Source organism: Rutidosis leptorrhynchoides, chromosome 10 (assembly GCF_046630445.1).
Source record: "Rutidosis leptorrhynchoides isolate AG116_Rl617_1_P2 chromosome 10, CSIRO_AGI_Rlap_v1, whole genome shotgun sequence".
In the NCBI taxonomy this organism is placed as follows: Eukaryota; Viridiplantae; Streptophyta; class Magnoliopsida; order Asterales; family Asteraceae; genus Rutidosis; species Rutidosis leptorrhynchoides.
The window spans coordinates 129,030,828-129,051,562 of record NC_092342.1 but is presented as its reverse complement, the minus strand read 5'-3'; the positions used below and the strand labels follow the sequence as shown (position 1 = coordinate 129,051,562).

Genomic DNA, 20,735 nt, shown 5'->3' with positions numbered 1-20,735 from the left:
TAAAATAATATTGATAATAATAATAATGATAAAAATAATAAAATGATAGTTTCAATAAAAATATTAATTTTTAGTAATAAAGATAATTTTAGTAATAACATCAACTGATAACAGTTATAATAATCGTTTTAATAATAATATTAAAATTAATGATAATTAAGTTGACCATATCTTTTAATCCGTTCATCGAAACCACACGATTTCTAAATGAAAAGTTATTAATTTTTTTTCTTCAGCTTTTCAACGACATGCATATCATATAACTTATCTCAGTAGCATATGTATCAAATTCGTGATTTATCATAAACTATTTAACGACGAAACTAAGCATACAAACATGCATAATCATATATACTCGAGCACTAGTTAGGGATACACTATTAATATATAAAAGATAAGATATGAATGCTCACGTATCAATATTGTGATTCAATATTGCAGGAAAGTACGTAGACGCAACAAAAATGATAAACATTAGGTTGACCTCACGAGCAATACCCTCGATCAATACCCATAACCTTCATAGCTATAACCCATAATTTCCTTAGCTATATCCCATTTGAAAACTTATTTTGAAATCGTCTGAATATAACTCCGTCGTAGTATTTTATGTATACTAATAATATCTTGAAATAGTACTAAGTAAATATATATATATGTAATTCGATTGAGAGAGTTTAGAGAAATATATTTTCAAGTTTCTATGAAATAATGAAACCTATTGAATTCTATTTATAATAGATTTTTGAATTATTAAAGTGAATTATTAAAGTATGAATTATTAAAGTGAATTATTAAAGTATAAATTATTAAAGTGAATTATTAAAGTATGAATTATTAAAGTAAATTATTAAAGTATGAATTATTAAAGTGAATTATTAAAGTATGAATTATTAAAGTGAATTATTAAAGTATGAATTATTAAAGTTAAAGTAAAGTAAAAGTAAAGTAAAGGTAAAGTTAAAGTATAGTAAAAGTATAAAAACTATGTATGTATAATACGCGTATATATATAATATTAATTTAAATCATTATATATATTTAATGAAATAAAATATAAATATATTTATATTTATTATACTGGTTAAGTAATGAGTTGTCAAAAGTGATTCTAGATATTTATAAAAGTTATATACGTTTTAATAATAAAGTTCTTTTTAAACTGAAAACGTTTTTGTACGTTTGAAAATAGATTAATAGAATATTATGGAAACCAATTCTCCACTAGCTTTTGTCTAACTTTCGTAAATGACACTTTTTATTTTTATTTATAAATAGCTTTACAAATTATTCCGAATATCGTTAAGAGGAATAGATTTTCTCAAATCATAGTGGACCTCTCAACAGAGACTTGTAATCATAATTCAATGTTTCTGATAATTCAATCATTTAATATATTTTTTTTAATTTCGTCGATAATCATATTGAAACAAATACGTTCATATAAAGCATTATACGTTTAAATACTTTGTTGACATTTTCAATTTATAACATATACACATATACATACATATTCATATATGTTCATTTAATGGTTCGTGAATCATTGGAATTTGGTCGAGGTTTAAATGAATGTATAAACATAGTTTAAAATCCTTGAGATTTAACTTAACAAATATTGCTTATCGTGTCAGAATAATATAAAGATAAAGTTTAAATTTAATCGGAAATTTCCGGGTCGTCACACTCGCCCACCAGAGAATTTTCTCCCGGAAGGGGAATTCGACAAGGTGATCCCATATCGCCGTTTCTATTCATCATTGTCGCCGAAGGTCTTAACATAATTGTCAAAAGAGCATTAGCCAATGGTCTTTTACAAGGATTAAAAGTCGGGCACGACAACCTCATCATAACACACCTCCAATACGCAGACGACACAATCTTTTTCGGTGAATGGAATAAAAGAAATGCCAAATATATCTCCAAACTCCTAAAACGTTTTGAAAATATATCGGGTCTCAAAGTTAATTTCCGCAAAAGTAAGCTCTATGGTATTGGTACATCCATGGCCGAAACCGAGCAAATGGCTAGTTACATTAACTGCTCTCGGGATCTAACTCATTTACTTATCTCGGCCTTCCTATTGGAGTCCCCACTTCACACACCTCTTCTTGGCATCCAATCGTGGAAAAATTTGACAAAAGACTATCGGATTGGACTGCCAAATCAATTTCCTTCGGGGGTCGCCTTACGATCATCAAAACTATTCTAAGTAGTATCCCATTATACTACTTTTCCTTATTTCATGCACCATCCGCTATCCTTAGGGTACTCGAATCTAAAAGACGAAAATTCTTCTGGGGTGGTTCTTCAAATGATAATAAAATTAACTGAATTAAACGGGATCAAATAATGTTACCATATGAAAGTGGGGGTTTAAACGTGGGGTCTTTTTTTGCTAAAAACATATCACTACTATGTAAATGGTGGTGGCGTTTTAAAAACGAAGATAATGCACTATGGGTAAAAATAATCAAAAGCATCTATGGGCCGGGGGGGGGGGGTTGGATACTAACATTTTATGCAGGAGCATTTCAGGTCGCACCATTTGGAAAGAGATTATTAAAGCAGGAAAAGTCGCAGACAACGTAGGAACATCTTTCACATCGTCGATTTCAAAACGCATAGGCAATGGCACACCGATTAACTTTTGGCATGATATATGGATCGGATCAGAAAATTTAAAATCATTATTTCATAGACTCTACATGTTAGAATCTCATAAAGAAACTATTGCCGATAGAATACTGTACGTTAATTCCACTTCGATCGGAAATTGGGATTGGTCCCGGACTCCCAGTGGCCGTGCAATGGATGAACTTGAGGAACTCAATAATCTATTATCTTCCGTAAGTATTTCGGATTGCCCCGAATCATGGAAAATTTCCCTTGACGCATCCGGCATCTTCACTACATCAACTATGTAAAACCTGATCAATACGCTTAAATATGGCATCAACTTTAGAAATCTATCATTACCTCGCAACAAGTATGTCCCACAAAAGGTCTTCATATTCTCATGGAGGGTCATTCAACTAAAAATCCCAGTCAGAAGTGAACTTGATAAAAAAGGAATTGACCTTCACACCATCTTATATCCCCTATGCGATCACCATATCGAAACCATTGATCATGCGTTGATAAATTGTCAAAAAGTGTCTTCAATTTGGATACAACTACTCGATTGGTGGAATCAAAATAGCACAACAATTTCTAACATCAATGAAGCCATCATCTCCGATCAAGGCTTCTCGCATAACCCCGTTGGATCTTCCTTATGACAAGCTACTAAATGGATTGCGTGCTACATTATATGGAAACATAGGAATCTAAAAGTTTTTTTCAGGAAAAATATGGAACCCTGCAGTGATAATATCCGAGATTCAAACTCAAAGTTTTAGCTGGATCTCAACCCGTTCACGAAAAAAAACATCAATCGATTGGCATCAATGGCTCCTCAACCCTTCATTCTACGTGGCATCTCCTCCAAATCGCATGGGAGTCGGTTAATATGGCATTATTTAAATCGGGTAGTGTTCGTTTGTTCTATTTAGCCTATGTGGGTTAGATTAAATGGGTAGGTTGTTTGTCATCTTTGTCGCCGCTTGATCGGCACGGCTGTCTCCTCCTGCCCTGCTTGTGTTTCTTCACAAGTTCGTCCCTCATTGGGTTATTTAGCCTACGTCACTCGCGATTATCCTTTTAGTTTTAACTCCAATCTTTTTCCGATTGTTTCGATTGTTAATATCATTGTATAGAAGCGTATAGGGAATTGTATTGTTATAATCCGGGTAATAATAATAATACTTTTTGCTTTAAAAAAAAAAAAGATAGATACATAGATTTGTGCATATAGAGAAGAAGCATTTGTATATTTGAATAATTTATTTCGGCATGTTTGATACCTTACCTTTTTACGATATCATTTAAAATAGATCATTTAATAACGTTTTTTATTGTATTGTGTAGACTTTTCAAACAAACCCAAAACTAATAAAGTGAAATTTCCAGTATTTGTGTAAATTCTATGCTTAATAGTTAACACCAGATCCGGAACAGCCCGCATGATCCGGCGGGAACTTTCGACTTTGCATACTCATATTCAACATAGCGTTATGTGTTTCTGGAATAAAAAACGCGTTGGTGTGAGTTGTTATGTATGAAAGGTAACCCGAAATATTAAGCGTTTTTTTAAAAAGTGTCTGTTCGCGTATAGCTAGTTGCGTTGTGTTCGTAAAATTATTTCGAGTTGAACAGCGAAGGCAAGAAAATATAAAAGGTGGTGAGCGGGAAGATATAGCCGGTTAAAAGTTTGAGTGGAGTTTGTTTGAATATTTTAATTAAATTAATAATTTTATGTTTGATACCCCTTGGGGTGGAGTTGAAATGTTGTGCAAGTTGGGGGGATTTTTTTTTTTTTTTTCCGAATGTCGTTGGCTTTTTTTTTGTTCAAAAACGACTATTCCACGCACAATAGCGGATGTAAAATCACAACCGGTTCATTGTAGCAACAACCACCGCAAAGCCTGACAGTAATCGCCCAAACAACGGTGGTGGTGGTTACAAACGCCATGGACGCCGGCGCTGTTTTCCGAGTTCTAAAACCTTCAAATACAATTTTTAAGAGATCAATCAGTCTCCGGCGATGCACATCGTCTTGCAATTCGCCCACTACGATTCATACACGTCAGTCAAATATTCAACTCCTCATTTCAATCAATTAATTAATTCATTCCATATACCTTTTAACAAAACCCGAATATGATTTGAATACAGGAAATTCGAGAACAACAAAGAGAGCATACGATGGTTTATTGTTGGATGCAGGTGGAACACTTTTACAATTGGCTAAGCCTGTTGAACATGTTTATGCTTCAATTGGTCGTAAATACGGTCAGTTTCTATAGGTTTTACTTTGTTAATAACTTTTTTTTTTTGGGCAAAGAGTAAAATATATAAAAATTGAAAAAGACAATACAAAAGGCTGGATATACCCAAAGCCCTCAATAGAAAACAAACATACAACACCCCAAAACAACAAGCCCAACCAACACCAATTACATATAAACGAATCTAGAACCTAATAGCTGCAATTTCCACATTTTAGCTGCTTTAATCACAGCACTGGATGGTTTGACCTTAAAGGTCAACATTTTCATCTGAACATAATTGAAGATCATATCACTCAGAACATTGGCAGATCTCTTGACATCCTTAAACACCCGATGGTTCCTTTCTTGCCAAATGTAATATACACAAGCAGCCAATACCAATCTATTGAGAATACACCATATATTATTGGTATGAGGATACTTTGTTAATAACTTAAATAATAATTAATTAATGACTTATTAATTATGCAAATTTTATGATTAGATTGGTCATAATTATGCTAACATTATGCAAACTTTAAGTGGTAAAACCAGGGGTAATTATGTGTTTATGAATTGTAGATAGTTTTTTAGTACTTTAATAGGATGATAAATTAATTATGATTAATTTATAATTTATGTTATTAGTTGTTGAATAAATAGGTCTAGAAGTAACTCCAGCTGATATAAAACAAGGTTTTAAAAGAGCCTTTGCTGCTCCATGGCCCGAAAAGCTTCGTTACCAGGTATGATTCGAATTTGATTTATTTATTATTGTGAATTTGTATAAGTTTCGTTTTGTATTCGAATTTGATGGATCTTATATGCCATTGTTATAAAAAAAAAAATACTATTTTTTAGTATGGTTGATATCATGGACCTACAACACATCAATCAAGTTTAAATAATATAATGATGATATTCTTTATGAAATATTTTTATATTTCAGAAACAATAGCAAATATGAATTGTTCCAGTAAAGATTGAGTTAAGTGATTGTTTACCGAAGCATGAATTGATTGAACCTAAAACTAATTTTGGAAATAGATTTAGGTTTGACTGCTTAATTTGGGAAAAAAGTGATTAATAGATTGTTTTACTTCTCCCAAAGACAGGGGTTCGGCTGGTAATAGAGGTGTTAAAATTCACCAAACTGAGAGTGTGCACCAACTAATTCAATGCAAACACCAATACAACCCCTCCAGGCCCCCACACACTAAATGAACCAAATCGCCCCTAGTTCTTCAGGTGTTTCTTCACGGTAACTAACACCCGGGTAATCTTTTGGACGGCTTACACGTCCGGGAGCAGATTACCGGGTAGACAACGTTGTTATCCTGGTGGAAGGGCTTACATGTGAACATGGCCTGAGGTCTTCTCAAGTGAATCCTAACGGTAAATCGTTCCTGGATTATCTTTAGGACGGCTTACCTGTTCACATCCTCAGACTGTTTCTAACCGTGGAGGTGATGTCAAAGGCAAGTGATGTACTTTTTGGTCATGTGGCAAGGTCAAGAAATGAAGTTTTTTAAAGGGAAGTGTTTAATTTGAGTGTTAAATATTGTGGTGGTGATGTGGTAAAATATTATTGGTAGTTGGGTATATAATATATTAATTAATAATATATAAAAATATTCGAAAAAATCTGATTGACTGAAACACATTTGACACACTCGTCAAATTCTCGACTGACGCCCCGGGCGTCAAATTTTGACGCCGCGTTAGGGGCGTCAAGGGCGTCAAAAAAGTGCCACATCGAATTCCACCTCATCTGACGCCACTTTTTCATGCTGGGTTAAAACCAGCCTCATTGTCGCCCGTCCGGTTACGTACCATTTACCTTTTAAGACGGATAATCCGGGGAAAGATATCTGGTAAGTTTATGACTTGTCAGATAGTCCACTTATTCTTGTCCCGGACCTTGGTGCCGGTCCCGTTCAAGGGCTTATCTGATATTTTGTTAATAAATCATATTAAGAAATATGATTTATTTGATACAGATCTATATGCGTATCATCAATGGACCTACAACATATCAATCAAGTTTAAATAATATAATGATATTGATATTCTTTATGAAATATTTTTATATTTTAGAAACAATAGCAAATATGAATTGTTCCAGTAAAGATTGGGTTAAGTAAGTGATCTATATAGTCTAATAAACCTCTAAAATGATGATGTCATCATTATGCTAAATACCCCTTAATTTTGCTACACCATGATGTCATTATTATTATTATTTTTATAATAAAAAAATAAAAATTACCGATTAAACATACTTGTCGATTTAAAGCGAAACATAAGCTAACCAAATCCCATCTAGATTCGTTTATTATATATTAAAATTATCCGATTCTTAATTTTAGATCCATTTGGGTTTTATACAATTAACTCTTACATGTTTAATTGGTGTATTAACTAATTGGGTTTATTATGATTTGGTTTAATCTAGATTAAAATTACTATTATTATTAGAAATATAAATGTTCAACTTATAATAATTATAATTATAATTATTACATTATTAATATTCAAATATGAGTTCTTTTTACGAAATTAATTACGTTACATATGTATGCGAAAATACATGTCTCTATATATTTGTAAAAATAACGACAAGTTTCTTAGTGAAACGGGTCATTAAAATAAATGATTTTAGCATTTACATTCACTTAATACCTAAAACATGTCATTAAATTGTTTCGTTTAAACAAACCCGTGTTTTCACGGGTCACTTCACTAGTTGTTTACTGAAACATGAATTGGTCTTCGTGTTTAATAGGGAGATGGAAGGCCATTTTGGAAGCTTGTTGTTTCTGAAGCTACTGGTTGTGCCAATAATGATTACTTTGAAGAAGTTTATGAGGTGAGTCGTGTAATGACTCATATTTACGGGCATAATAATCGTACCACTTTTTGTTGAAATTAGTAGAGGTGGCAATTTCAACCTTATTCATTTATAAATGGGTCAATTTGGGTTTTGTTTGATCTTAAATGAGTGAAGCGAGAAGTTTAGCTAAACATGTCCAATGTCTATGATTCATTGATTCATTCATATAACCTTGTAAATGGTCTGAACCTTAATCTGTTTTAACCCGGTTTCCTGCTTGACACCTCTGATTAATTAGCATCTCCAGATGTTAATATTTTGCTCTAATTTTTATTAATTAGTACTATGCCAATGGTGATGCTTGGCACCTTCCAGTTGGAGCGTACGAAACTCTACTGATTCTAAAAGAGGCTGGAGGTCATAATAATTAAGTACTTTTCTTTATCTTTTAAGCAGACGTATTTTGAGAGTAATGCATTTCTGTTTTGTTTATGTGAAATTCCCAACTACCAAATATAATACAGTTAAACTGGCGGTTGTATCCAACTTCGACACTCGTTTGAGGAAGTTGCTACAAGATCTTAGCATTGTAGACTTGTAAGTATCAACCAACATCTTATTAAATGGATATACTAATGAAACAGCAATTTCTGGCAACTACTAAGATTGTCTTAAAACTCATTTTAAGACAATCACTTATATTGTGGCAACCACTATCTTTACCCATTGCATTTCTCAATTTAAGAACACTGTAATTGTTGGGATAGGTTGCAACTTTGACCCATTCACTTATAAATGGGTTGATTCGGGTTTGTTTTATTTATAATGGGTAAAGATATAGTTTGTCAGGGATAACACTTTCTAAATCATTTTGTCACGAATAAAGATATTATAACTTCTAGACAAGAAGTGTTTTGGGTCTACTTAAATCGATATCTTTAGACCAATATTAAATATTGAATATTATCCTTTTTGGCCCATTACCCATGACCTAACCCCACCCATTTTCCACCTATATGTCTCTAACTGGCATGTATGATAAGTCAAAATTTGGACAATGTTAGGTCAAAATTTAATTTTTTTAGTATTAAATTTGTGCCAATATACCAAAGAGCCAATGGCTTAGCGGTATCGAGGTCACCCTTACAACCTTGAGGTTGAGGGTTCGAGTCCTGTTTAGGACAATTCGTGGTGTATATATTCGAGTTAGATTTAGGTGGGTGTGTGAGTTTTGCCTTTCAAAAAAAAAAATTTGTGCCAATATATATGATTGAAATATTTATGTTATATGATTGATACATTTATGATTTATGTGTAATATATAGTATATGTTTAATTTATTTATTGGTAAAAGTCAACGTTGGTCAACCCCAACTCGTCTCCGTCATCTCCCCGACTCGACCGACTAGTTCCTCTAAGGTCTTGACCGACTCGTCTCCGTCATCTCCCCATTAGAATGTTGATTGAGAGTGAAAACATGGAGTGTTTTTTGAATTTAGATACACTATTTTTTTTTATGGCTAGGTTTGATGCTGTCATAATTTCTTCAGAGGTCGGGTATGAAAAACCAGATGCAAAAATATTTGAAACTGCTTTAGGTATTTAAGACTACATCTACTGATCATTTCATTTCTTGCTAATATAGATTTGCACATGATGCACCATCTACTCATAATGATAATGCAGATCGAATTAATGTGAAAGCGGAGAAAGCTGTACACGTAGGAGATGATCAAAAGGCTGATAAGTTGGGCGCAAATGCAGTTGGCATCAATTGCTGGTCAGTTTTATTATTTGATATTTCAAGTGTTAAGTGTCCATGCTCGGCTTTGCATACTTGCGGAGGCTTATTATTACATTATTTACAGTGGGGTGTGCTTAAATTATTTTTTTTTTATTTTTTTTATTTTTTTTTGCAAAAACTCTTATTTTTAGTACGGCAAACTCATGCACCGTATATAATTTTACACGAATAATGTCCTAAACAGGACTCGAACCCATGACCTTAAGGTCAGAGGGGCGGCTCCCTGATACCGCTAGGTCAAAGGCCTTTTTACCTGATAATATTGTGGTTGATTAAACTGATGAGCAGGTTATGGGGAACAGAAGTGAAGACATTTTCGGATATTCAGGATCGCATTCTTTTACCTGATTCTTAATATTTACGAGCACGATCTATACAAGTTCTTTAATATCGGACTGCCACAAATCAATTTGGTTATTATTAATACAGGTGTGCGATCAGGCTATGTTTACGTTCTAACTTAAAATGACAGGTTTCTTGGTTACAATAATAATGTTAAGCCTTCTGACAAGTTTTTTGGTTTCAACCTAGGTTGACGAATTCAGGCAGAAATATGAACTTCAAACCTTTTGCAACAGAAAATCGATACTTAATAACGTGTTGATTTAAGCTAGTTTGCAGAATACGTTACAAATTGATATATTAGTGAATATTTCCGAAGTTCGTATTTCTGTTTCGAACTTTCTGTTTCGAACGTTAGTGAATATATAACGAAAATCGATACTTAATAACGTGCTGATTTAAAACAAAACACCCTTGATTTACACGATTGATCAGAAATACGAGCTTTAAACCTTTTGTAGTAGAAAAATGTTTTTCAATAATATATGAATTTGAATGTGAATACAATTAAAACTAAAATAAATGTAGGTGGATGTCCCACTATTAGACTTCATGAAACGTTAGTAGTTTATCAACCAACCAAACTAATTACTTAACTCCACTGATGATTACCCATTCATTATTTATACAACTCATTCCAAAATTTTTAAGACATTGATCACCTTCTACCACTCTAAACATCATCATGTGTTCCGTAAAAAAACACGACAACATTTTCTACCTAACCCTAACCGGCGACGATCAACACCTACTCAACCCTACTTTCATCTCGTCCATCCGTTCATCACTCTCCGAAATCAAATCTGAATCTGCTCCAGGATCAGTCCTAATCACACTTGCCAATGGAAAATACTTCTCAAATGGCTTCGATGCCAAATCCAACGATCATGAAGTGTCTTCTATCGATCGCCTCCTAGAAATGGTAAACCTATTTAAACAGTTGATCACGGACTTCATCTCGCTCCCAATGCCAACAATCGCATGCGTTACTGGTCATGCAGCAGCTGCAGGGCTAATTCTAACAATTAGTCATGATTACGTGTTAATGAGACGTGATCGTGGTGTTTTGTGCATGAGTGAGATTGATTTAGGGTTAACGTTACCGGAATATTTTGTTGCAATGATTAGGTCAAAATTTGGGAAACCGGAAGCGATTAGGGATGTGGTTTTGAGAGGGGTGAAGGTTAACGGGGATGAGGCTGTGTCGATGGGGTTGGTTCATTCGGCGCATGATAGCGAACAAGAGGTGGTTGAGGCAAGTGTAAGCATGGGGCAAGAGTTGGTGAAGAGGAAATGGGATGGTGAAGTTTATGGTGAGATTCGAAAGTCTTTGTATCCGGAGTTGCGTAAGGTGTTAGGATTGAGTACTAAGGATCTTGCTAAGATAAAGTTTTAAATTATAAGTTTTGAAAATTTGATATTTTATACTCCGTATATCGTTTTTGTATCGTGTACTTGCTTATTATACAAATATATTTATAAAGTTTTAGCTCGAGAGTCCTCTTAACATCCATATCAATATTTTTAGTAAGGGGCACTCCGCACTCGCCTTGGTGGAGGTTTAATCGTTAGAAATTCGTGAGCCATAAACCAAATATCATAACCTTTGGTATCGCCTACAAAACATCAAGGTTCACGCTTTTGCACTTGTGCATTGGGATGTGGTAGAGAGGTCTCAAGTTCGAGTCTCTCCCCTTAAAAATATCTGTGAGATTTATTTCCTGAAGCCGAATTGTCTTAGGAAACAAGGGAGGAGCTTTCTTAGGGCAGGAGGGGGCCCTCGCCCCTCCAAAAGTTTGAGTAGCTAGTGGGGATTTGTAGCCCTCTGAGTTACGGATGTTTGGGCGTTTGAATCAGCTAAAACAGAGTCCGTATGAAAGAGATATGACCAAAATAGTGAAGGCTCGCAGAATTTGCGAGGTGCCACCATTTTGATTATATCTCCTTCAAATAGACTCGAATTTAGTTCATTTAAAGACTCAAACGCTCGTAACTCAAAGGACTACAAATTTCATTTTGATTGTTACCTAAAATCAAAAGCCACGATTCCGGTGAGGCCTTTTCCTATCGGAGATATCACCAACATACTCTAAATTAATATCTTTCACTAAAATTATTTAGCATCTCGATATAATATGTCATGTTCGACCCCTCCAAAATCATTGTTCAAGCTCCGCCACTGTTGGGAAAGGTTTTACCGACCCGTATTCAGGACACAGGTCCGACCGCCTGCCCTCGTGATGGTTTAATGTTCGGATCTCTGTCATGCAGTTTAGGTTTTTTGCCTGAAAGCGCATGTGTGCACACCAAATGAGAGAGAACAACTTACCTTTAAAAAAAAGGAAAAGAAAAAAGAAACGTAATAAATATGGAAGGATAAAAAAAAAAAAAAATGGTGTATAAGTTAAATAAAAATACGAGCAAGGCTTGACCCAATCACATGGACCCGGTTTGGATCCGCACCTCGCTTAAAGTTGAAGCTATACATACACATTCAGCTTAATATTCAAGCAATACTTACTATACTATAAATATAAATAAATAAAAATATTCCCGATTACGATTACGATTTCTCTAAAACAACAGTCATACGCCTGTGTTCAGTCAGCCCAATTGAATCACCGGTAATATTGAATTTTTATTCTATTTTTTTTTAATAGTCTAAATATATATCTATAGAAGATAGACTATAGATATTATTTTAATTATTTTTATTATTTTTATTTATTTATTATTATACATTTATACAAGTTATTTTTTTGATTTTTTTTCAAAATTATTAGCCGTCCCTGATTTCTACGATTTAGGAATTTGGTTATCATTTAAAATTAAACATAGGTTTCGTTCGTAGCAGATGAGTCAAACATTCTGAAAATTTAGGGAAAATTTGGGTTTCCACCCAAACCAGACCCGACCCGACCCAATTGGGTTCGACCCGTTTTGACTCGCTTAAAAAGCTAAGCCGTTTGGGTTCAACCCATTTGGTTTTGACTCAAACCCGACCCGGCACGACCTGACCCGATTGCCAGGTTTAATTATGAAGCTACACATGATGCATAAATCCTTATTGATTTTATTTTATTTAACTTTTTTTTTTATTTGCAGTTGTTAATTGAAATGGAACAATTCCCACAAAGACAATTGTTTGGTGGAGCAATTTCTACTAGTTTCCCCCTTAGGTTTGAGGTTAGTTTGTTTTGAGTTTTACATTTTCGATTTCCGTTTTTTCGTACTTGTTGCGTATGTTCTTCATTTTTAAAGTTTATAATCTTTTTTGATATATAAATATTTAATCTCAGGATGTGAGTACGATTCGTGAAGTTCCTGATCATCAGGTTTGTTTATTTAGTCCATGTCTTTTGTATCTGTTGTTCAATATGAATTACATAACTGTGTAACATGTGTGTTCTTCTTGAATTTTTCTTGTTACATATTGTTTTTCCTTATTGGATTTATTATTTGTGTTTGTGTTCAGGAAGTGTTTGTGGACCCCGAACGTGATGACAGCCTGATAATCGAGATTTTAGAAATGAAAGATGATGTTGCAGACAGTGCAAGTGCTACTTGGTTTCTTCAAGATCTTGCTAGTGAACAAGGCGCCGAGGGCAACATTGTAAATTCCCTATCTTTCACCTTCTTTACAGTTTATAAACTACATTGACACCACATAATATTAAAACGTTGGTCGACTACTTTTAATGATTCATTGTGAACATCAATATGTGTTCTAAAATCTGTGTTTTTTTTTTTTGGTTCATTTAGGTGACTGAACAGTCGGCAATATTCGAGGCTCAAGAGTTAGGATACAGAAACGTGCCTTCTGTTATAACAACTGCTACTGCTCAAATGGTAAAAAGATAGTAATTTTGATTAGTTATATTAATAGTATTTTGAGATGAAGCTGTGAAAAAAGATAGTAATTTTGATTAGTTATATTAATAGTATTTTGAGATGAAGCTGTGATCCTATACAAACAAGATACAAATGTAATTAATTATTATTTTTTATTATTATATTTATGTTCATTTTTTATTGTTACAATTCGTGTAGGCTATCTCCAAGGGGCGTCAAGGAAGAGAAGCACAAAATCTTGTAAAGGTATCTCGTCATATTTTCTTAATATCTATTATTATATTATCTTTAATGGTTCTTATTGTACGGTTTTTTAAGGTTTACTTGGCAAATTTGAGACTTAAAGGTGTTCGAACTGATATACTCATCACTGCTTATGAGCCTGTCTTCATAAGGTATGTATGGACTATAGGTTAAAATAATGTTATCATGGTTAATTTTAAAGTTCATGAATCAATTAATCGACTTTGTTTGTTTGGTGTTGTGGTTGCAGCCCTTTAAGTGAAAGTGCACAGTCGGTTGGAGCTGGTGCAACGGTACCTGCAGTCGAGTCGGGTCGAACCCCGATGGGTGATGTTTTCAAGCAAGTGGTTTCGACATTTAGGATCAATGATTGGAACCTTTTTGGCACTTCTGTTTGATAAAATAACAGTAGTAGTTCTTTCTTTGATTAAAACTTGCCTACAGACATTTGGATCCATCTGTTTTTTGATTCATGTTTGTTATAGGTTTAGGATGTTTTGAGGTTTTACTAATTTATTAGGTTTATTATTGTTTCAAATGTTAGTTTTTGAATGATTATTAATGATGTTCTTGGACAGTATTTTGAAAGTGATTTTGAGATATTGAATGTTAGATGTATTATATAAACTTCTTGTGTTGTGAAAAATGTGACAGGATAAGCAGAGTCTATGCATAAATCAATACATTAACATACTAGAGGAACAAAGTACATGTTTGTAAATCGTCCGATGATTAATGATTAATGATTAATGATCTTTCCACTTCTAAAGTCGCATAGCATATGGATGACATAATTCTATTTTAGTACTGGTAAAGTTGTTACTTGTTCTATCCTACTGAATGATTGTGCTTTTAGGTATTCCATTTGGCTTGATACCAAACATCATCCTAAACCTATAACAAACATGAATCAAGAAAACAGATTCAATACAACATTTGGTTAGCTCAAGCATAGATCTTAATACGATGTATGATGTAATTACTTTACATGTTCTGGAGATACATGATGCATTCTCCCTCAATTGTAATTTTCGGGCTTTCATTGTTTTGATGAAATGTTCCCTCAAATTTCTTCGGGCACAGTCCACAATTTTTTAATTTGTGGTTCTTTTGCAACTTCTTTTCCTTTTCTTCTATGACTCGTTCAAATACGTACTTGTGGTTGTTGGTTTGTTTCACGAATTTCTTCCACCTCCTCGGCTTCGAGAGATGAAGAGTTTATTGTGGTTATGATCATGGTTGCATATATGGTATTTGATGGGCATAACGCCCGATTGCGTGAATTGTGAAAAGTTTTGTTATGACCATGGTGGTTGTGATGGAAATTGTTGTTGTAAAAAATAAGAAAACAATTGAGCGTTATTAAATTCTCCAAGAAGATTTTGTTGCGGAACATTGCCAAAAGGTCGATTATCCATTTGGTGACCTGAACGAGTAGAGATTTGAGGAACCGCCCTCATTAAGATTGGAATTTTGATTTGGTTAGATATGGTTATGAGATGTTTAGAGAGAATTATAGAAATGCGTTAATCTTTTGTAGAAAAAATGTGTAGAAGTGTGTTGAATTTATAGGGATAAATCGTTTTATTTTATTTATTTTATTATAATATAAAAAATTAGCCCTCTGTTTTTGAATTCACAAAGGTTAAATTGGGTGGCCCAATCCAAACATGACACGCACAAACGCACACTACCATCACTCTTGTCAATGTGCCGGAAGTGGTGGTGTGGCCGGACTTGAAGATCGGGGGGATGATGGAAATAGTGAAGGTAGGTGGGTGGGTTGGATGTGGTGATTGGAATATTTGGGGGTGGAGATAATATTAGGTTAAAAAGTCATCAGAAGTTGGAAGCTTAAATTTAGGTCTTCCCGCTTGCTGATAAAAAAAGATCTTATTTCGTCTTATATCTTCAAAAAACCAAACCATCTACAACGAAAACGTCTTCCCGCCCGCACACATAAGACATAATAATGTCTTCAATATAAAAAACAAACGACCCCTTATTCAACTTGATATATTAAGCATGGATGAAAAGGTATATATATTTTCTTGCGACATACTTATTTCTTTATTATTTTGCTTAGTATAACTTGATAACAAGCGCAATGCACATTCTTGTTAACTTTTAATTTTATTACATAGTTAATAAGTTATTGTTACATCATGTAAACGTTCATGCCTTCTGCACATCATGTTTAGCACCGTTACTTTTGACCCAATTGGTATTTTTACATATTAAAAATACTCGGTCTCATAACATTCTTGTGTATCGGTAGGGTGGTGTTAGTTGGATTTGATTTTGCACTGTTACTTATGTGCATCTTTTTTGTTGGAGCTGTTTTTTACTTTGCAGCAACCAAATGGGTCAGAGTGAGAGGGTTCATTTTGTTTTGTGTTTTATTTTTTGTGAACTAACAGTATGTTGGAATTGCTAATCGTTTCCTTTGATTGTAATAATATTGTGAAGTAACATAGGGTTACAATTGGTAACTATTTCCTTTGATTGTAATTTCTTGATAGCGATTGAGGTGCTGTATTTTGTGAAGTTACATCGGTTTGCAGTTGTTTCTAGAGTGATATTGGACAATTACTACTTATAATACGAGTAATAATTGTTTTTGTTATAAGCATTAATTATCTTCAATTATTTTCTTACATACAAGCATCAGGTGAGGTTCTTGAATATCAATGAGGTTGATGATGGTAAAATAACCACTATTGTAGTTTTTATGCGACTGCTTTTTAACTATTTTTATTACTTCACTATTTTGTTGTTAGGGCCTAATTGAGTTCTGGAGTTCTAAGTATATCTATTATGTGCGGAGGAATTGGAAAAGAAGGAGACTTTTGAAACAACACTGAATTTGCAGTCAACTAGGTTTGTGGTCTGCGCTTTGCTGCGGTTTTTGTAATCTGTTTTTGTTGTTGCTTGCTGGTTTTCTAGCTGCTTGCTACTTTTCTACTGCATCTGTTGATCTTCGGTTGGTCTTTATGTTAATCTTCTGTTGTTGTTTACTCTGTTTCGTGCTACTAATTCCTTGCCTTTTGTGTAACAAAAAACATGTAATCCTTGTAAATAAAACCTATAAAATCAAACAACTTCTTTGGATAATTAGGATCAGCAATGCTAATTCCTTCCTGCCTAGAGTCATTTAAAATGGCTAACGAAGCTTTGAATAGTTAGGATCAGCCATGTTGTTTACCCTATAAGATGCATGGGGCATAAGTAGCCATAGATAATAGATAAAACTATTCAAAGGAGAGCTATAACCCACTATAAAAAGGTTTCCTTACAGACATGCAAGTATTGTATAACAACCATACAAATTATACAAAAGCCATAACCATTTGACACTTATTGCTAGCAAGATAAAGTAGGAAATCAACTACAATGCCACTTTAGGAATATATTTTTTCAGCTCAATATAATTACAATTACAATAGGACACTAAACTTTTTTACACACATCAAATTTAGTTTATACTCATCATCCATTTTGGTAACTTCATTATGTTTCATGTATGTTATTACTTCTGTATATGCATGTAACTGAAATATATATTACATATGTAGTGTTTACACATATTAGAAATGCTACTATATTTGAAATGCTAATGTAATAGTAATTGTTACTGTAACATCCTCAGATCGGGCCCAGAAATAAGATGACTATTGTGCCCTTAGGCATATTTGTGCGATTATTTATGCCTTTATTTTATTTATATGTGTAATATTATTTTATTAATTAGTTAAGACCAGTTTGTGACAAGGGTCACAGAACATGTTCGTTTATTTAATTTGGACTCCGTTAGGGCAGTCAAATTAAGTACAGAAGTTATCAGATAACTGGTAAATACCCGTGTGTGATGGGGTATGGGATTTTAACACAATTAAGTGTATTGTGCAGCTCCCTTCTCTCATTATTCTCCATCTCTTTAGAAAATTCCTAAATCAAACCGTACCCATTTCTTCTTCATTCTCAAACCCTAGATTTCCAATTGGTGTTCTAGAGCTCAAATCTGTTGTATCATCTCGTTCTTTACAATTTACAGAGTCTATTGAGGTAAGAATCAAAGAGTTTCAAGCTCTAATCTTTGAGAAATTGAGGTTTTTGTGTCAAGTTTGTTAAAAGTGCAAATTGGGTCAAAATGATTGATTTTGATGTTGTTAGTTTCAAAATCTTGTGGGTTTGTGTTTATTGATGAATAGTGTAGTCGATTGATACGAATCGTGGTCAGAAGTGGGGAAAAGTCTATCATCGACGTTTCAAAAAGGTCGAGGGGTCTCAAGGCAATTATTAAATTGGGCAGTCCATTAGTCTCATTATTAGTCTTAATGTCTTTTATTAATGTCAGTGAGTGGGTTACAGAAGTTCTAAGGGTTATATATACCCATGTATGTTATGGGTGAGGGCAGACAAGAAATATTTGAGTTGTTTAGTATTTGGGAGACCCCTACTTCTCGAATTGTAGGAACTATCTGTGTTGATATTTGAGCTTCTTCTTAATATAAATAAGAACCTATTTTGGTCCGTATCAATTTGTATCAGAGCGGTCCGATTCTTGGACTGATTTCAGAAAGAAAAAAAGGGGGGGGGTTCTTTTTGGGTGTTGACTGCTGCTGTTAATAGTATGGCTAAGAATGTTGCAGAGTTGGAAACTGAATTTAGGGAATATCAAACTGAAAATATGGCTCGATATGCTACTTTGGAGAAGAAATTAACTGCTGACATTGAGGCGTTAAGATTGGAAGGTAACCAGCGCCATGAAGAATTGAAGAACTTATTTCAGGTCTTGGTTTCGATGCAGACCGTGAAACCACAAAACAGTGAACCGCTAAAGAGACCCGATAAGGCCACTAATTATGAGCCTTATTATGATGATTTGGGGTTTGAGATACCCCAATACCATGCCGAGACTAGTGGTGCAGGAGGAAGGAAAAAGAGTGTCGATTATGTTGGAGTACGAAATTCAAATATTAGTGATTTAAATGGTGAGGAGGTGATCATCAATTTACATATCCACCAAAGTTTGAGGCAGGTTCACATTCAACAGTAGCCAGAAGAGGGTATCAAGGGTATGACCACCGAATGAAGAAGTTGAAGATGCCGGTATTCGAGGGTGAGGATGCTTACGGATGGATTTACCGTGTTGAGCGTTATTTTGAAGTTCAAGGGATTCCACCACAAGAACAATTACGAGCAGCTGCAATATGTATGGAGGGGGAGGCATTATCATGGTATCGTTGGAGAGAGAATCGTACTCTGTTTTATTCATGGGATGGTTTTAAAAGAAGGTTATTAATACGCTTTAATCAGTCTCAAGGAGGGAATCTTTATGAACAGTTTCTGGCTATAAAACAGGAGGGAATAGTTCGTGAATATGTCGCTTTGTTTGAAAAATTGGCTTGCCAATTAGTTGGAGTTCCAGATTTGGTCATGGAAGCAACATTCATAAAAGGACTCAAACCAGATTTAAGGGCTGCAGTTAGGATAATGAAACCTGAAAATTTGGCACATGCAATTGAATTAGCGATATCTATTGAAGACAACCAATTATATGAAGGGGTAACACGAGCACGTTCAGGTACTTACCGCACTAATTCAGATTCTCCTGGTTACAACCGCAATAGTGGCTTAGTATCAACTCGTTCATCGGCTGCCACTACTCGAGTTCCTGTTCCTACCCCTACTGTAAAGGGTGGAACACTGAACCGGGCAGGCCAATATAAACGCCTAACTGAAGCTGAACTTTCTGAAAAGTGCTCAAAGGGTCTGTGTTTTAAATGTGATGAGAAATATGCTCCGGGTCATCGTTGTCCTAGTAAATCCTTGCAAGTTTTACTGGTTCGAGAGGATGATGACGATAATGATGAGATATTAGAAGATAGTGAACATGCTCACTTAGATTCAGTGGAGGTATGTATAAATTCAGTTATTGGATTTACTCCGCCTCACACAATGAAACTTCGTGGCAGTATTGGTGGACTTGAAGTTATTGTGTTGATTGATTGTGGGGCATCCCATAATTTCATATCAACCGAGGTGGTTCAACGATTGGGATTAATAGTCTACGGTAATAAATCAGTAGGCATGATGATGGGAAATGGAAAATTTGACAAAAGTCAGGGTGTTTGTCGAGGGGTAGTACTTTCACTACCAGAATTACAAGTATTTGAAGATTTCTTTCCTATGGAGTTGGGAAGCACGGATGTTATTTTGGGTATGAAATGGCTACAAACGTTGGGTGAAATGACTGTTAATTGGAAAACGTTGACTATAGAATTCTCTAGTGGTGATAAGCGAGTTATAATCAGAGGTGACTCGGGGTTGCGTCGTTCGTTCGTTTCACTTAAATCAATGTGTAAAGCATTACAAGCTGAGAATGGGGGTTTTCTCATTGAATTAAGGAGTTTGGAAATGGGGTCTGATGAACCTAACAGTCTTGTTCCTCATGTGTTGGAAAAATTTAAAGATGTCTTTAGTTCACTGCAAGGCTTACCCCCTCATCGAGACCATGAACACACAATTATTCTCAAGGATGGAACGGAACCCATAAGCGTACGTCCTTATTGATATCCGCATGTGCAGAAAAATGAGAATGAAAAATTAGTAAGCGAGATGCTCCAAGCAGGTGTTATTCAACCCAGTTCCAGTCCCTTTTCAAGTCCTGTCCTGCTAGTTAAAAAGAAAGACGGTGGTTGGCGTTTTTGTGTAGATTACAGGGCCTTAAACAAGGCAACTGTATTGGATAAGTTTCCAATTTCAGTCATTGATGAACTACTGGACG

The 20,735-nt window shown here is 34.4% G+C and overlaps 4 protein-coding genes across 4 annotated transcripts; all 4 read left to right on the top strand.

Annotated features, from left to right (window-relative positions):
- Positions 1-4,571: 4,571 nt before the first annotated feature.
- On the top strand, positions 4,572-10,019 carry LOC139873186 (uncharacterized). The gene is made up of 9 exons (XM_071861120.1): positions 4,572-4,686; positions 4,777-4,893; positions 5,535-5,617; positions 7,657-7,740; positions 8,046-8,121; positions 8,229-8,301; positions 9,229-9,302; positions 9,391-9,484; positions 9,797-10,019. The coding sequence occupies exons 1-9, from the start codon at positions 4,572-4,574 to the stop codon at positions 9,861-9,863; spliced, it is 783 nt and encodes a 260-aa protein (XP_071717221.1). The 3' UTR covers positions 9,864-10,019.
- A 516-nt stretch (positions 10,020-10,535) lies between these two features.
- Positions 10,536-11,275, top strand: LOC139871544 (enoyl-CoA delta isomerase 2, peroxisomal-like). Its single transcript, XM_071859248.1, has one exon. The coding sequence runs from the start codon at positions 10,536-10,538 to the stop codon at positions 11,244-11,246; it is 711 nt and encodes a 236-aa protein (XP_071715349.1). The 3' UTR covers positions 11,247-11,275.
- Positions 11,276-12,954: 1,679 nt separating this feature from the next.
- On the top strand, positions 12,955-14,522 carry LOC139873280 (uncharacterized). Its single transcript, XM_071861211.1, has 7 exons — positions 12,955-13,036; positions 13,150-13,185; positions 13,326-13,463; positions 13,613-13,699; positions 13,901-13,948; positions 14,021-14,097; positions 14,196-14,522. The coding sequence occupies exons 1-7, from the start codon at positions 12,968-12,970 to the stop codon at positions 14,341-14,343; spliced, it is 603 nt and encodes a 200-aa protein (XP_071717312.1). The 5' UTR covers positions 12,955-12,967; the 3' UTR covers positions 14,344-14,522.
- A 4,529-nt stretch (positions 14,523-19,051) lies between these two features.
- On the top strand, positions 19,052-20,521 carry LOC139870619 (uncharacterized). Its single transcript, XM_071858401.1, has one exon. The coding sequence runs from the start codon at positions 19,052-19,054 to the stop codon at positions 20,519-20,521; it is 1,470 nt and encodes a 489-aa protein (XP_071714502.1).
- The last annotated feature ends 214 nt before the right edge of the window (positions 20,522-20,735 follow it).

Excerpts from the sequence above, each read along its gene's own strand:
- LOC139873186 (XM_071861120.1), top strand. The coding sequence starts at position 4,572 with ATGGACGCCGGCGCTGTTTTCCGAGTTCTAAAACCTTCAAATACAATT. Across the intron at positions 5,618-7,656 it reads CCGAAAAGCTTCGTTACCAG|GGAGATGGAAGGCCATTTTG; the intron begins GTATGATTCGAA and ends CGTGTTTAATAG. Across the intron at positions 9,485-9,796 it reads GCAGTTGGCATCAATTGCTG|GTTATGGGGAACAGAAGTGA; the intron begins GTCAGTTTTATT and ends ACTGATGAGCAG.
- LOC139871544 (XM_071859248.1), top strand. The coding sequence starts at position 10,536 with ATGTGTTCCGTAAAAAAACACGACAACATTTTCTACCTAACCCTAACC.
- LOC139873280 (XM_071861211.1), top strand. The coding sequence starts at position 12,968 with ATGGAACAATTCCCACAAAGACAATTGTTTGGTGGAGCAATTTCTACT. Across the intron at positions 13,037-13,149 it reads GTTTCCCCCTTAGGTTTGAG|GATGTGAGTACGATTCGTGA; the intron begins GTTAGTTTGTTT and ends ATTTAATCTCAG. Across the intron at positions 13,464-13,612 it reads AAGGCGCCGAGGGCAACATT|GTGACTGAACAGTCGGCAAT; the intron begins GTAAATTCCCTA and ends TGGTTCATTTAG.
- LOC139870619 (XM_071858401.1), top strand. The coding sequence starts at position 19,052 with ATGCCGGTATTCGAGGGTGAGGATGCTTACGGATGGATTTACCGTGTT.